General features: G+C 36.4%; 4 protein-coding genes across 5 annotated transcripts in view; 2 read left to right on the top strand and 2 right to left on the bottom strand.

Annotated features, from left to right (window-relative positions):
* Nucleotides 1-16,761, bottom strand: part of LOC143445745 (uncharacterized) — a 69,595-nt gene that overhangs the window by 31,742 nt on the left and 21,092 nt on the right. The gene's annotated exons all lie outside the window — the stretch shown is intronic.
* On the top strand, nucleotides 4,739-6,756 carry LOC143446218 (carbohydrate sulfotransferase 3-like). Of its 2 annotated transcripts, XM_076945758.1 has the most exons (4): nucleotides 4,739-4,886; nucleotides 5,016-5,409; nucleotides 5,660-5,980; nucleotides 6,203-6,756. In XM_076945758.1, the coding sequence occupies exons 2-4, from the start codon at nucleotides 5,144-5,146 to the stop codon at nucleotides 6,627-6,629; spliced, it is 1,014 nt and encodes a 337-aa protein (XP_076801873.1). In that variant the 5' UTR covers nucleotides 4,739-4,886; nucleotides 5,016-5,143; the 3' UTR covers nucleotides 6,630-6,756. The 2 variants fall into 2 exon arrangements, with proteins under 2 accessions (XP_076801873.1, XP_076801872.1); XM_076945757.1 differs by having other exon boundaries at nucleotides 4,739-5,409.
* LOC143445747 (uncharacterized) lies at nucleotides 8,841-10,700 on the top strand. The gene is made up of 4 exons (XM_076945050.1): nucleotides 8,841-9,073; nucleotides 9,427-9,536; nucleotides 9,723-9,863; nucleotides 10,187-10,700. The coding sequence occupies exons 1-4, from the start codon at nucleotides 8,926-8,928 to the stop codon at nucleotides 10,445-10,447; spliced, it is 660 nt and encodes a 219-aa protein (XP_076801165.1). The 5' UTR covers nucleotides 8,841-8,925; the 3' UTR covers nucleotides 10,448-10,700.
* LOC143445746 (alpha-tectorin-like) lies at nucleotides 11,060-15,123 on the bottom strand. The gene is made up of 10 exons (XM_076945048.1): nucleotides 15,014-15,123; nucleotides 14,667-14,768; nucleotides 14,016-14,190; nucleotides 13,544-13,701; nucleotides 13,252-13,426; nucleotides 12,915-12,985; nucleotides 11,952-12,141; nucleotides 11,762-11,869; nucleotides 11,479-11,581; nucleotides 11,060-11,401 (listed from the first exon to the last, which is right to left on the bottom strand). Exons 2-10 carry the CDS (start codon nucleotides 14,702-14,704, stop codon nucleotides 11,250-11,252), a joined length of 1,170 nt encoding a protein of 389 aa, XP_076801163.1. The 5' UTR covers nucleotides 14,705-14,768; nucleotides 15,014-15,123; the 3' UTR covers nucleotides 11,060-11,249.

Below are 16,761 nucleotides of genomic sequence, written 5' to 3'. Positions count from 1 at the left end.
TGAATGAAATAAAACAACGCGGAAGACGAGCAAACAGCGATTGCAGCGAACAACAACGATGACAATCCAATTATCATGCGATCACATGGGATATGAATACGAAAATTCGCAAATTTTCTAACAACCTACATGAAAGTTCTACTTAGACTGCGATTGTACATTCGCACAACACCATCGGACGTTTGTTCGGGAAACTGTAGGCTTCTAATAACCGAATTGCGCCAACTGCCGATGTTATTCGATACAAAGAATGTTCAGTGGACGACAAAATACTGGTAGCTCATAATATTTACCTAAAAAACCCGGGCGTTGCGTAATCACTTGATGTGAGCATAGACTCACATTCATAAGACTCACATCGTTTCATAAGAATTTTATAACAACCTACTTCCACGCACACTCACACAACATTATAATCAGGGTGCTACAGTTAACGGGGGCGTGACTATGTATACAGGCCCACAACTACAAGTAATGTTCAGCAGTAATAAAATCAAAAACATTAGCTCTTACTAATTTCCGCCATTGATAAAGTTATCAAAAAGTCTTTTTCTTTGGTAATAACTCGCTAGACAAGAACTTTTTTCGTTAAACGCCAGTAACGCACATCTAAGGCGGCCTGAGCGAGGAGCACTATTCAAAATTCACCTTTGAATATACATGCTGCTTCTCAAAAAGCCTTGTCGAATTTTGTAATATAGGTATTGCGCTTTATATTGGTCAGTTTCCGCTGCTATACCTTATTTCCGTTTTGTCTTTGAATCATTCCTATTGTCTTCAATTCGCTATTCTCGCTCTGCAAATGATTGTTGTGAGCCACCTTTAGCAGCCGCTGTATACACCAGCTGCAGCGGCAAGCAAAGTGAACAATTGACTAATTATATTAACGATGTTCTTCTATATAGATATTTTGCCACCACAACTATCCAGAAATAAATTGTTGTTGTAAATCGCTACGGTATCAAGGTTGTAACAGTAAGTCATAAATGCAATGTAATCCAAATCACATGATCTCTGAGGTTTGTTATATTCAAATGTGAAGAATTCGGAACCTTTTTGCCATGAAATCAGCGCAACCCGACGCTCAATCTTTGGAAACATTTTAACTGCAAATGTTTTGAGTTGTAACTGTTCTTTTCAATGCAGAGCAGAATAAAAGTGTTTGCATCTACGCTGGCTCTAGTCTTTTTGCTTCGAACTACTGTTTTTTCACATCAATTTTCGTCGACTGTGTTGATTTGTTGGATTTCTGAGGCAACCAACGTTGAAAGATGAAAACAATTAAGAAAGCAGAAATCTACAGATCAAAATGTGTCTGTAACTCAAACTGTAGGCCAGTTCTACTCGGAAAGTTAGGCCTATACCCAGGGTTGCTATCGGTATCAACTCAAAAGTAAGGACGACTAGGAAACGAAAGACGAATACAACCTAAAACAGTGCATAACAAGAGAAAGCAACCATTGTTCCTAAAAAAAAACAAGACACTATCTGCATGTTCTTAATTTTGGTATCTCTTTAGTACAAAATGGTATACTAAAGGTGTCAAAATGCCCAAAATACGAACCTCTGCCCTAAAAATAAGGACGAAAATAAGGATGCAAGTGAAAATAAGAACATTTCTTAAAAAAAAGGATAAACATATTTTCCAAGATACGGACATTTAAAATAAGGACAAATCTTAGAAATAAGGACACTATGGCAACCCTGTCCATACTAGTACTAAAAGTTAATCTAGATACGCATATTTTCAATTACTTCCTAATTGAAACTGCGATAAGGTTGTGCTCAATCGCTTTAACACTGCAACTCCAAACCTAGAAAGCGTTGTGTATAGGCCAACTGCATTCAATTTTATTCAACAAAGTAACCTCAAGGGCAGCACGCGTCTTTTTCTTGCAGTTGCAGATACCTCGCATCGTTTGTGTTTTGCCTTTAACTCTGGGGAGCAAAATTAGGTCTATCAAGCATCGTGCGTTCTCGTGAACGGAATAAGAAAGTGCCAAAAGTTAAAGTTGTGTTTGATAAAAGACGTAATGAGTCAGTAAGTAGCCTTGACCACATTTATGCAGCTAGCAATTATTTGAGTTTAAAACACAATAAAGATCTTAAAATTTTGACGAATGAAATGAAAAGAATTAGTGTTGCCTGAAAAATTGTTCATGTTGAATAGCCATGAAAGTTAATTTGATTTTAACTTACCGTCAAATTTTCCTGTTGGTTACACTAGATATTAAACGTGCCTGCCCTGATGAATTATTTCACAAATGTATCGCCATGTGTATTGTGTAGTGTGTTCCTTGTTTAACCTCTGACTAAATAAAACAATTGGAAATGTTCAAACAAACTAGCATATAGCCTACACTCTTCTGAATGCATTATTATGTTGCGATAAGGTCCAATGTTAATGATGAGGTCGTATAAAGAGTAAATGTCAGCATGAAACCTGCAAAAGAAGATGTTATGATTGTTATTCACGCTACGCAGGCTGTTAGTTAAATCCTTTTTGGAAAGTGTGCACTTAACTTTTATAAAACTTCAGACCCTCATCCTTTTTATTTCCTGTAATTGTTTGCTTGACAGAACTTCTCCTGTGATAACGTACAGCTTGGTTTCTATGTTTTTTCTGGTTTGGGTTTGACTTTATACGTGTTACACCTATAGATATCTTATATATTGTATATTGTTATATATATAAGATAACTATGGTTACACCTTTTCCATGTTCATGAAGTAAGAGTTGACAAATATTGGAACTTATCCTTTAGTATAACGCTCCAGCGGCCCCACGACTACCGACAAAACTATCGCACGCTCATGCATACATTGTGTTAATTTGGTCAAGCAGCACCTTGGTCAATTTACTGGCCCCATTTAAGGATTGTGGCGTTAACACGGTTACGTTTAGCCCTTACTGGTGCCAGCCCTGCAACCGCGTTAACACCAACTCGTCTGGTGCTATACTAGAACTAAAGCCATACCTTTCAAGTAGAACAGACGGTCTTAGTATTGATTGTACCATCGCATTGCACATTTAATGTTAGAGTGAATTGGGCAAGAAATGCTGGAACAATAATCCATAAACAATATGCTGAAAAATAATTTTATTAACTTGCTTTAGCAGGGGCAAGTGATAATGAGATTTTCCCTGCGGCTCAATATATGTAAACGAAAGTACACTTGTTAGTACGGACCTGTAAAGGCAACTACGCTGATGCAATCGTCTGCTGTTGGACCGGTTAATATTTAATGGAGAACTGTTCATGTTATGTTCGTTTCAACACTGTTACTGCAGTGAAAGCGTTGGGACGACTATGAACTGCGTTTGCACAGGTTCTAGGATAGTTGAGATTACTTCATCGTAGTCACCATTTAATTTACAATTCTGTTAAAAGATGTACAATTTGGTAACTTATTTACAGCTTATGTAGGCCAGAGGTAAATCAATGAATTATTAATAGGTTATATTCCAAGCTCCTGTTCATTTACATTTTTAGCGTTGCTCTTGGGACAAAAAATGAAGCGTAAAAGTCTTTCTTTCAGACTTTTGCACAGTCGTCTGAGCATTTGTGACTTTATCAACATTCGAGCATGTTTAAAGCAATGTCGAAGAACTGTAATCTTTTTTGTTTCTGTATTACAGGAAACCCCTGACATAACACCGATACGTCGGTGCAAAACGTTTCTAGCGTCTAATAAGTTGAAGCTCAGGTTACCTGTAAAAATCATCGGACCTGTATGTTGGAATAGCCACAGATCTATACCGTTTTACCCTTTTCCAAAAAAAAAAAGCATAGACTTACGTTATCTAGTGCCCGTACGAAATGTATCAATGCTATACTCCATTGAGATTAAAATTGACTTATGAGCTGAAAATGAGATGTTAGCCCGCACAGTAAAGAGAAAACTTCAACTTTGATCGTGATTTCTATCATTAAGCAAAAAAGCAGTAAATGCTCATTTACGGGACATTCAGCGTGGATAGCTTTTTTTAATTTTTTTTCTCTTTGTCGTGAAATAACTGACGTTCGATCACACAAAGGTGCGAAATTACCAACAAACAGAATCCTCAACGAACAAAACGAAAATCGAGTTTAACTTAGAGGTGTTTCCTGCGACGTGGCGTGGTGCCGAAAGAACACATTTTCATTTCTTCGTCAAAGGCGAGTTTTGGAATTCAAAAGGACACCAGGGGTATATTCTTGACTATGATTGGCCAATTGCTTTAAGAAAAATATACTGGCTTTTTAAGACGTCGAATCTCGGTTTGAAAACAGAAAGTGAAGTGATTTGAAAAGAAATTTCTAAACCATTGTATTACACACTAAGCGAACAGTCTCTGATGTCATAACCTTCCTATGGCTCTCACTTCACGCGTTTCCGCGGATCAGTTAAGGTGTTTGAAAAGCTTTAGGCGTGGCCAAAATAAAACCCTGATGGGTTTAGCTGAAGGTGAAGTCTGAAGTATTTTTAGCACCAACGCATGACATAAGTGGACTCGGCGATTTTCACCGCAGCAATGAGCGGTTGTTCATCCGCTCACGACTGCACAGCCAAGCTCACGCCAATTTTGCGTACAAGTTACAACCTAAAGAGGTTTTTGGACGTAGAGGTTTTTGTTACGTAGTTATCTCATAAAGTTAAGATGTTATGTTTGTTATGTTATGTTTGTTATTTGACCAGTTAATATTTAATGGAGAACTGTTCATGTTATGTTCGTTTCAACACTGTTTCCAGTTACTGCAGTGAAAGCGTTGGGACGACTATAAACTGCGCTTGCACAGGTTCTAGGATAGTTGAGATTATTTCATCGTAGTCACCATTTCATTTACAATTCTGTTAGAGGATGTACAATTTGGCAACTTATTTACAGCTTACGTAGGCCAGAGGTAAATCAATGAATTATTAATAGGTTATATTCCATGCTTATGTTTATTGACATTTTTTGGCGTTGCTCTTGGGACAAAAAATGAAGTGCAAAAGTCTTTCTGTTGTTTTCCTCCTTGCCTGTGTGTTAGGAACTTGCTACGTCGCTATCAATTGGAACCAGCTAATAACACAGCGTTCTTACACTACGCAAAAGCATGTGATAGAAGGTAATGAAGTAATCAGCAAGCACTCAGGGCAGAGGCTAACTACCAAGAAAATGCCCAGTCCAAGACGAACTGATGCTGTGATACTGCTGACCCAGAGAAGATCGGGATCTAGCGTTCTGGGAGAACTATTCAATCAGAGAAGTGACGTGACTTATCTTTATGAACCGCTCTTTCCTTTTGTTGAAAGGCCTTGTGACGTACAGCACAAAGAGAGGGTTGCAGTGCTACGTCATATTACAAAATGTGAGCTAGAACAGTTACCGACCTTATACGATAAAGGTTTTAACGTCTCAAATAAAAACGACATATGGTCAAGGTAAGTATTAACGAATAACGGGGTCGTTTGATACTGTATTTAAATTTAAGTTAAGCAAAGGTTTCTGCAAGATTGTAGGCCCAACTCTAATCTTTCTCGTAGGCTAGTTGTTTGTGGTTTTCATACTAATTGATTTTTGTTTCTTGGAATTTATTTCGGTAACTAGAAGAAAGTTGTGTGTAGTTTCTTGGATATTTTCTAAGAATCTACAAGACAGCGGAGGCGTCATTCAATTGAATTATCCCAACAGGTGCAAGATCTACAATATTTGCTTCCCCAGCAATCAAGGAAAGGCGGGAATATTCTTAGCACGTGACGCGGGCATCTGCAAACTGCGCGGTAAAGGAGAGGTCATTTGTCCCAAACCAATCGACCACAAAGATTTGGAAAAGCACTGCCGGCAAAGTTTGCTCGTAGCCATGAAGGTGATCTACCTGTGCAAGTTGGAGTGGTTAACTCCGCTCCTCCGTGATGAGGAGTTCAATGTGAAGATAATTCATCTTGTTCGCGATCCACGAGCGACAGTAAATTCCAGAACGTCACCAACAAAGCGAAACATAAATTACGTACGGTAGGTTCCGAGGTAGGAAGTTTAAAATTTTTCATTGTGGACAGCCAATTAGAAAAACGTCATTACGATAAGCTAAACTTATCGCGATCAATCCACATATGCTGATATACTGTTTGCTGCTATAAAAAACACATATGTTAAACTTACTTTAACTGTCGCGATTTGTTTTTCGTTTAACTATAAATTTATAGAGTCCGGCTAATAGTGCTTTTGATATTGCAGAAGTACGGCTGTCTCCATTTGTGAGCAACTATCTGCAAATTTGAAATTTATGGACCAATCGATGCATGACGATTCATGGACACGTGACAGATATATGCGCATATCGCATGAAGAGTTTTCAATGGATCCGATTAAGACGGCACAAAAAATTTACGATTTTGTCGAAATAAACATGACGCCATACATCAAATCTTGGATATCAGAGGCGACTTCAACGAAGAACGAAAGCAATCTATCACAAAAAGAGTCTCAAAAGACAGCAAGAAACTCCACGCTTGTACTTTCAGCATGGCGACAATCCCTTAAATTTGATGAAGTATTAGCGATACAAGACGCGTGTCCGTATGTTTTATCACGGTTGGGTTATCGAAAGTATAACAATTTATTTGAGCTACGCGATTTATCAAAACTACATTTTCATTTATAGAATTTGTAATGGTTTTCCATGAGCACGTTCAAAATTTTTCAAGCCATACCGCTTTTGGTTGGTATTGTATATGTTGTGGTAGCTCTTATTCCGGATTTCATTAAAACGTTTACCATCCGGTACAAAGATCAAGAAAAGATTCGAGATTTCACTGTATATCTTCTTATCACTGTTCTTTCGGCGCTGCAAGGAGACTGCGTCCTGCAAGAGCAAGAGTTATTTCACCGAAAGCCATGGAGTTTGCTTTGTTTATGGATTTTGTTCAAAACCTATATTTCTTTATAATTAAGTTATCTTTGATGTTGAAACAAAAAGATGACAAATTAAGTCCAATTCACTGAATTTCGGTAACTTTCATGAAATATGAAAAGTTAAAAGTCTTTTGAGAAGAGGAAACTTTGTGTAACAAATTTTGTAGAAGTTATTCTTGCAAAAGCTGAGAAATATAAGATGATTTACAGTCAATTTCATTTGAAACTCCGTATTCTTGTAACTTAACAATCGATATAATATAATCCAGGAAAAAGTACGCATCACAATCTAGAGTTTTTCTATGGTCAGAACGATTAAATTTTTATAGATTAATTCCACGAACGAAGTTTATATATCAATAATCCTTCAAACATGCCCGATATTCCGTACCGTAATACCACTCTCTTATCGATTTCACAATTCGTTGCTTCTTAGAATATCCAAATAATGGAATATGGGTGTATAATTGCTCGTATTGGGTGTTATAAACATTATCAATGTTAATACCATGCAAAATGCGGCACAATTGACAAAGTGCGTATTTTCGGGAAGATTGTGGTAAATTTTTCATCTTACTTTTACGCCACCATAAGTATTCCGTGTAGGCGGTAATGTTTTTATCGAGATACTGCAAATAGCTTGCCAATTTTGCAGGAGATTCGAAATCGTCAACGTGGATGAAGGAATGAGTTGGCAAAATTGCTTCGTAGTCGGTTTTGTTCGGCCCCATCACAACTGGAACTGTTCCAGCTCTCAAACTTCGGAACAGCTTTTCCGTGATATAATCCTTGCAGTATAAGTTGTTTTCAAACGCCATGTAGAACTTGTATCTTTTAATAAAGTTTTCAGTGTTTTTGTTATCGACGTGAGGAATAGGATCGCTTTCGGGAAAACACCCACCCCTTCCATCGACATCCAAGCCAGCCTTTCTAAGCTCAAGAACATATTGCCATCTTGTTATAGCGCCCTTTTTCCCTTTGCAATTGGATACAATCCAGACAGAAATGTTAGTCTTCATCATGATTAGTTCATCTAAATCTTTGGTGGCGTTTCCCGTTCCATCTTTTTGAACGAACCAAAGAATGTTACTGATGTGGTCGTACGGAAAGTAAATATCAGCATCACGTCTGAAAATACGCAATACTATTAATTTCTGCTGTCCACCGACTATTGATAGCTTTGAATCCTATAGTTGTTTATAGCAGTGGCTCTTAACCAGTAGACGACATAGCATATTATCGTTTTCAATGCCTTAGCCATTTCGTTTGCCGATATACACCATTTAATAGCAATGAACAGTCGAGCAGATGGCACTTTCCAGCATTTAAGATCGACGTGCCAAATAAAATTTGTAGTTTATGGAATCGTAGTCTATACGAATTTCGATAAAGGTCGAACAAGTCCCGACTACTGAGTGGTATACCATTCATAAGTCTGACTGTACTGGAAGAGGATAAGCTATATTTCTACAGCAAAGAAAGAATCATGTGAATATTTTGCCATACTATTGAGCATAGCAAGAGGTTAAAGGTTATAGAAAGAAGATAGTCTATATAGATAAAAGATGGTTAAACTCAGATATTTTTGGCCTGAAATTAACCTGAAAAGGTACAGTAGATACTCAAACACCAGTATGCTGAGATATAGATTAGCACCTGACTGAAAAGTATACGACAGTTATAGCGACTGCTTCTTAAAGTTTGAATTTTTGTGGAGAAACTATGTAGACCTATGATTTAGCTAATCAAAATATAAACAAACTTCGAAAATTTACTACTTTTTAAACTTGAAAAAGCTAAAAAAATGTTTGCATTGTACAAAATAGGCAAATTAGCCAAGTGTCATCAAAAAGTATTACGTGACTTAAATTTTAATTCAAGCGTTTTTAGTGTTCAAAAGATTGAAAATTTTATTGATTTCATAGTACACCTAAAAATGGAGCTAGCTAATACTAGTCTGCTTTTATTTTATTATATGGTAGGTTGAGTTACCATGCACTTTGTTGGTGGTTTTGTAATAGCATTTCTGAAACCTGTTAATATCCATGGAATCTGATTTATTGTGGACAACAGCACCAGTGGAAACTTGTGATCGTCAGTGTGGAGAGAACGCAAGGTGTGTTAGGTCAGAAGCTGTAGAAGAATGTGTTTGTGAAGAGTTACACAAAGGAGACCCGGAAATTTCTTGTAGATGTAAGGAGTTAATAAGATTTTCATTCTGCTGCTCATTTACAGTTTTGATATTAAATTATTTTCTGTTATATTTATACGAATTTACAAAAAAAAGCGAGATCAATTATGTTGCTGTAAAATTTGTTTAGCTTTTTGCCACAACCAGACTTTATCACATAATGGTGAAACGTAGGCCTACATCTTCAATGAAGTGTGGTCTGGACAAATAGCCTATTCAAAAGAGAAATGTGATAAAAGCGGTTTGTGAATCGTCTAAGTTTGAGTAGTCATTTTCCTCATGTTAGACGTTTCTGCTGCTTAATATATTGCTGATTTGAAACGACAAGTAGCCTATGTCCTCTTGTACTATTCAGGCCGTTCACCTGCATCTGCACTTTGTTTAAACTCCCAGCTAACTGACTTAATTGTAGTTGAGTGCAACGCGACAGTTGCTGCCGTTTTGTCTTTCTTCCCAGCAGAGATGGTATGTCTTCATATTCGGTCGTTTTTTTTATTGCTATCTAGAGAATGCTAGTAAAGCATTAGTAGGCCTAATCCCAAAGTATTCAATCGTTATTATATGTAAAGTTAAGCATATTGCTGCTCTTTGCAAAATACTGTAAATTTTTTAGCATTCTAATATTGGAAAATGTCGTATTTAAATTTTTAGGTAGAACTGATTACAGAGGAAGTTGTAGAAAGTTTTTCCAGAAATTTGGAGCTTGTGACGTCAGAGGGAAACTTAACAGAAAACGAAACAAAATCGGTGATCAATGCAGTTACTGCTATAGCCGAGTCTAAAGTAGAGGAGGTATCCAAGTGACATTATGTATATATTTAATGTATTAAAAGCATTGTCTATCTAATGTATATTGCTTTTGTTACTTTGATTTGTAACTCATCCTAAACTATTATGTTATCTTTATATCCAACGGACGCATTACTGTATGTCCAATACATCCTTTTTGACAGGAAGAAATTTTTGAAAATACACAGTAAAATATCATGGAATTTGTGTTTAACTAACTTAATAAAGTGTATGCTTACAGCACGCCTTAACAGCAAACAAAAATAACATCAAAAAATTTTGACGTGGTCTTTGTGGTTTTGTATCACAGACATCTTAAATTTCAGATTTCCTCTGGTGCATGGCTGAGTTTAATTTCAGCGGCCGATGTTGTGACAGAATCTCTTGAAGGTGTGCAGTCATCAGATGCAGAAGAAGAAAAAGATAACCTATTACCTGTTTTAGAACAGTTGACAAGCAAAGTTACATTGCCCAAGAATGTTTCATCGCTAAACATTGAAACAAATTCTTTCATTGCATTAGTCAGTCAGATTTCACCCGATCGGTCGAGTAAGGTGAAAGTAAATTCGATGCGGACTCGTTTATAACTGGATCTTTCTAAAGTTCAATCGTTTCTCTGGAGTGTTTTGGACAGCTGTCACAAGACGAGCTGGCTGAAAGTCAGTTTTAAAACAGCCAGGTTTTATTTGCTACCTTTGTAAATTTCGTTTGCCCTCTCTTGAACTGAATGTTAGCTACGAGCCTCTACTGTACGTATAAACATGAATTTGTGTTTCGTTTCGAGGCGTTTAAAAGCGGTGTTTGAAGTGTAAAAGCTCAAAATATATTTCGCCCCATCTACTTTGGGCTGGGTATAGATCAATGCGGGAATTTTTGATCCAGCTTTAATACATGGTTGGCCCCACCCTCAATCCAATTCTAAAACCCCACAGGAAATGGGACGGCATTTTTTTGGCTTCCGCACAGAACAGTCAAAACCTACCCTACGCCATTGTAGAGATGCCTAACTCTGTTACAGGAAATTACCTCGCCACCTGCTGCTAGATGGTCGAAGTGGATTCTCCACAACAGTAGATTTTGTGTCACGTATTGAGAGAATTGCAGTGCTGACAGTTGGGACTATGTGAAAGTGTCGGCTTCTTCCGTTACAAATTCATACTCTCTCGACAGTCTCATTGCGACTATCAATACTACATGAAGACGAGAGACTAAGGAATACATTTATTACATCAGAGCGAAACGTTTCAGTAGAACAATAAAACATAGATTAAAATAAGGATACATGTAAAGAAATCTCATAAAATGTCAATTGGATGAATTTCTTCCTGTTTGAGTGTCTTGGTTAAATTCAAATTTTGGTTAACTTCAAATTCAAATCGAACTAATTCTTCAAATACGTCTTGTCTTCCAGAAACTAAAAGCGACAACTAATGCAAAGAGAACAACCAACAATATAAATCCGTAAAGCTTCTGTAATTCCAAGCCCCTGATTCCCAAAACGAAATGCATAGCAGTATCATCTCTAGCACGTGCTATCGCAGCTGAAATATGAATATAATTGTTTTGAATAGAACTTGTAACTTAAAAAATACCAAACTGCATCTCAGCCATATCCTACCCTGACAAGACTTTCCATCTTCAAGGATCTTTCTTCCAGAGCGGCAAGAGCAAACAACTTTTCCTTCTCTCATATCGCACACATCACTGCAGCCTCCATTGTCCTGTGCAAGGTAAAGCTTACGTGTACATAAAAGAGTGGGATAGATAAAATGAAAAGTTTTTGTGCGTTGGTCGGTGTACTGGTTAAAAACGTTTGTGGCAAACAAAAAATCATCATTCCAATAAAAGCAGTTCGATTGAAGTTATTAACAAATTTTTCAGTTATTATATTAAAAAACAACCTTGAGACAAATTGGTTCTTTTGTTTGAAGAAAAATCGGCTTTGATGAAACAGTAGCTGTCATGATGTCGTTTTCCGAATTGCGTCGCTTTCGTGACACGGGGCAGCTCTATGAAGCAGAAAACTTTATGCCAAGCAGTTGATGTTCATTAACCATTTCTTATCAAGAATATTTTTTAAACTGTGCTCACCAAATCTGTGCAATGACTTGTTGTATCATTGTAACAAACAGTGACAGCACAGTGAACGTAAATCGCTTGACTATCTAAGGAGACCCCTGTCCATACAAATGCTTTGAATCTGAAGTAAACGGAGTTTGATTGATAATTTTGCACCACATCAATCGAGCCGGTTTCATCGAATTCATTGTGAGCAGGGCAGCTTTTAATGCAGAAAAAAGATTATTATTTTTTTATACGTTCATTAATCGACTTAATGTTAAAATTCAGCATTGCTTATATGGTAAGGTTACGTTACATTTTGTTTAGACAGTGTGACTGTGGTTACTTAAATTCATAAGACTTACATACCAAGTGGTTGTAGTATGCACCACTAAAGCAGATATATTCTGGATTTGAGAAAGGAAAACCTCGTTCAAAACATTTTGGATTTAATTCTAATCAAATATTTATACTAGACTGTAAATTGCTTTTGTGGCGTTTATTGCAACCACTTGGCACTTGGTATAAAAAATGCCGCTCAACCCGACCAAAGACATAAAAGATTTAAACATGATAAGGTATCAGAATCTTTATCTTAGCACTGAGGAAAGTCTTTGCACGATTTAACTTGCCCATGATTTCTCATCACTCGAACACCGGTTACCCAGCTTTACACTTACACACATTTCTTTACTTGGCTTTGTAGTTTTTATGCAGCATTGCCCAAAGTTGGAACTGTTTACCAGGACCACTGTGAACAAGAGCAAGCGTCGTTCACGTCATGCTCAAGTGCATTACAACACGAGTCGCATTATCGCGAGCACAGCGTTCTAACTCCCATGCCACCGGGTCGACGCCAAATTATTTTCATCTTATGGTACTGGAATTAGGAGTTCAATGGGAAGCGTTCTCTTAACCAATACAATTGCTTTATTTTAAAATCACCAACAAAAAATCTTTTAATTGCGCATACGTTATATATGTTGTTCATACCTATCGTCAATAATTACGTAGACGTAAGGAGCTCCAGCGTTGGGTGTCAGTGTAGCCCAACATCGAGTAGCCTGGAATTGAAAATATCACTAGAAATCATTAAAATTTTATTTTATTTGATTACAAAATGCTGTCATCCAAGATTGAGCTTTAAGATTGTTTTCTAGCTATCCATACCACCAGCTTTGATTATTTATTTCTGCTAGTTTCTCATTTCACATTAACTTCTAATAAAACAGATATTACATTTACGCAAATAGCGTGTTGTGGAGTCAAATCAATGTCAAAAGAACATTCTTAATAGAGTAGTTATTTTCTTAGACAAGTAATATTATACCTGTAAGATGAAGGCTTCTTCTACTGGATTTACAAAGGATATACCAACATTAATATAATCCATAACAAAGACATTCGAGTTTTCTTCTAGTATTTCTCCAAACGTGTCGTCTTGGTAAAACTCAATGGTAACACGAAGATCCCCCTCAAAGGTCTGAACAGGTAGTAAAATCTTTCTGCAGCATAAGGTGAATAAAAAAAGAAAATTTCAATAAGTTGATAGCCATTTATATCTGTAATGAATAAATGTTTGAAAACAAAATCATGTGGGTCAAAGAACTGTTTTATTTTACCTGATTTCAGGAACAATTTCGTTGGATTTAATTAAGATTTCTTTTTGAAGAAAGCAAGTAACGTTGAGGCAGTTATCCTTATGTCTAGCTATAGGAAAATCTCCCAAATCAAGGAGGCTTTGTACAGTATATGTCACCTTGATAAAGGTTCCAGTATCCTGTAGAAAGCAAATCGCTAAACCAGTCGCACAAATACATCAATATTTTCCGGAAAAAATGTTCAGATAACTTATACATTTATGTACAAACAGAAATAAAGGGTTTATTTTAATAAACAATGCAGTTTGCAATAGTTTTTCTTTAATGAAGAAACAAACTTCCTTAAACTATCATTTCACAATGCATTTTCCTAAAACATGCTCTTTTCAAATACACAGTAAAGTACAATCGTTATCACCAAGACTGGCTGGATTGATTGTTCACAAATCTTATGCAACTAACATAATTTCTTTAAAAACCATGAAAATAGAACCTCTAAAACTGCACTACAGGATGTGATGTTCATGGTCAGGGAAGGATCTTCATAACTTCCAATGCATCTTTCGTCCGCTTCTTCAGAATTTTCAACAGATTGAGAACTCTGCCGAGACACAATGAAACGCCCACCAGGTTGTAATCCTAAGCTTAGAAGTTGGTCACTGGTGAGGCTGAAAAATAATTTGTCATCAATCTGTACAACCCTGTGCTTTAAAAACCATGGCAGTATCATAAATAGCTAGTGAACTTTAGATATGTGCCGGCAGTTGGCGCCACTCAGTCACATAATGTGACTAAATTTAAATTTGTGTGTAACGTCATTACGAGCCTACCATACTGAGCTTGACATTTTTGCGGCAATTACATAGCGCTGCCTGGGAAGAACACTTAGGAGTCATAACCGGTTATTAGCAGCAGCAGTATTTTATTAATATTCTATATATATAAACTACTACGAACCCCTCAATTGGTGACCCCGATGTGGTCACTAATTGATGGTGAGTTGGTGATAAAAGCTTGATAAAACGTGAGTTGAAAACTCGAAATAGGCCTATAGCCTAGTCATGGTCAATCATTAGCAAAAATTAGTTAAATGCACCGTTACAAATAAAGTCAAAATGTAACAGCTGAAGTCAATAATCAGTACCTTATTAGTGGATTTCCTGAACACTCAATTCCTTCCATTGAAGAATCTAAATGGAAAATTGCTGACAAATCTGACTGTACACCAAACAGCAGCGTGACAGACCTAAAAGCTTTAGCTTACATTGAACATGCATTAGATAGAATAGGATCAATGGATCATACATCATATAAATAAATCTTATTATTGATAATATCTTAAGTATCTTATTGTTATTATAATTATAATTTGAAAACATAAGATCTTTATGTGACACGTTGTCAAAAAGATTCGCGGGTCACGTTGTAGCTGATTTGGTTAATAAATATAAACGATGAACTAATAATCATAATATATGAACAAATTCATACCAGTTGTAAAAGGAATGGATGAAGTGTCTGTCAGGGCAACTTGGGTTGGAGACAACTCTACTATAGCGTGCACTGACAATAAACAGGAATCGTCCGGGCTCAAACCGGTGAAAACAAAGCTAGTTGTATTGAATGATTCAGTTTCTGAAAACTCATTGCTGCAGGTCACTATAATATATTGAAACCAAAATTTTGTTGACTCAAAGTTACCTGTATGGCAAAGGTCGAAAGAAATAAAACTTGTTTATAATAATATACTGTTTAGTTGTGTGTACTAAAAAAGTATAAACTTAACGCAAAAATCATCAAGTTTCCATTTTCAATATTAAACAAAACACTACAACAACAGGATTTAATACAAAGTATTACAAAAATCATGGCTTATATCATAACGGTAAATATAGTTTGTGTCAATAGTCAATACCAAACATGGAAGGAATTAACGAAACTCCCTAACTTGCCTGAAACTTCATATGAGATTGCTCCGTCAACTTCACTCAAATTACCTGACACTTGATTAAGTGTAACTTCTGTGATTGTAACATCCGGTGGACTTGGAATATCCTCAACTGAAATTAAATTGGTGATTTTAAGAGAAATGTAATACCAAAAAAATCTATTAAAAATGACTGTTTTTTGTGCAGATGTTTTATTAGAAGTCATGCAAGATTATACATCTACACATGTACTTACATATTGTCACGTTTTCAAAAGTGCTGGAATTTTGGAGTACAGATAACAAAATATCAGCTGCATCATTACCAGTTGTATTAACTATAACTTCCATTGAAGCAATAACACTGCCCGGTCTAAATACGAAAGCATACGAAATAAAAATAAACGACAAACATCACAACATGGTGCTTTCATACGACAGAAATGTATTAGTTAGGTATAAGCTGTTAAGTGATAAAGTTACCTTAGGGACAGGAGTCTGAATCCCGTAAATATAAAACTATTTGAATTTTCCGCAGTAGCATCTGAAGTGACAGTTCTCCTAAACAACCGACCTAAGTCGGCAGCTAAACGACTATAGGCTATGGAACTTGGATCCAGTAGGTCTACTTCAAAATTTGCCAAAGTTGGGGAGATATAAGTAGAAAATTGCACCGAAGGTCTATCTATTCAAACAATAACAATCAAGTGAGTCCAAACTTCAGAAGTATAAAGAGAAATTCATATAAAGAAACTTTCTGAAAAACACATGCAAATACCCACTCTGACATCCTACAGTCTACGCCAGTATTTCCTGACCAGGTGCTGTAAGATTTCAGACAATACAAAGAATTTGCAGAATAGGGAAGCAAAGCAAAGGTTGGGAAGCACCAGTCTACACCATTTAACTTGTGATGCGTTATCAACAACAGTGCATTACAATTACATGACGGCACCTGTAGCGATAGAAAGTGCAGGACTAAATTCAGCATCAGCAATTCTTTCCAAGTCATTTGAAATGATTCCTCTGCTAGAAATTTCATACAGTGTGTTTTCTTCAAGACCAGGAATGGAAAGAATAGTTCCATTATTAGAGATAATTCTCAGAAAATCCCCACTTTGCACTTTAACCTAAATAGTCCGACAAACTGGCAATCAAGAAATAGCAAATATAAGCAAGTATTATCATTCCAAGTGCAAAGAAATACAGAAGAAGCTTGTTAATTCGACTTTCTTTAATTAGAAATTTCAAATAACTCAAAGCAACTTCATCAGTCCCAGCAAAGAAGCGATAAAAGTACATGTTAGCACCT

The sequence above is a fragment of the Clavelina lepadiformis genome, chromosome 2 (genome assembly GCF_947623445.1).
Source record: "Clavelina lepadiformis chromosome 2, kaClaLepa1.1, whole genome shotgun sequence".
Lineage (NCBI taxonomy): Eukaryota > Metazoa > Chordata > Ascidiacea > Aplousobranchia > Clavelinidae > Clavelina > Clavelina lepadiformis.
Note: the sequence above shows the minus strand (reverse complement) of the source record. Positions and strands in the feature narration are given on the sequence as shown.

Coding starts and splice junctions, on each gene's coding strand:
- LOC143446218 (XM_076945757.1), top strand. CDS start 4,967: ATGAAGTGCAAAAGTCTTTCTGTTGTTTTCCTCCTTGCCTGTGTGTTA. Junction 5,410..5,659: donor AAAAACGACATATGGTCAAG/GTAAGTATTAAC, acceptor TTATCCCAACAG/GTGCAAGATCTACAATATTT. Junction 5,981..6,202: donor CGAAACATAAATTACGTACG/GTAGGTTCCGAG, acceptor TTGATATTGCAG/AAGTACGGCTGTCTCCATTT.
- LOC143445747 (XM_076945050.1), top strand. CDS start 8,926: ATGGAATCTGATTTATTGTGGACAACAGCACCAGTGGAAACTTGTGAT. Junction 9,074..9,426: donor CCCGGAAATTTCTTGTAGAT/GTAAGGAGTTAA, acceptor TGTACTATTCAG/GCCGTTCACCTGCATCTGCA. Junction 9,864..10,186: donor CCGAGTCTAAAGTAGAGGAG/GTATCCAAGTGA, acceptor CTTAAATTTCAG/ATTTCCTCTGGTGCATGGCT.
- LOC143445746 (XM_076945048.1), bottom strand. CDS start 14,704: ATGGAAGGAATTGAGTGTTCAGGAAATCCACTAATAAG. Junction 12,986..13,251: donor AAGAAGCCTTCATCTTACAG/GTATAATATTAC, acceptor TTTCAATTCCAG/GCTACTCGATGTTGGGCTAC. Junction 11,402..11,478: donor AGATGGAAAGTCTTGTCAGG/GTAGGATATGGC, acceptor TTCATATTTCAG/CTGCGATAGCACGTGCTAGA.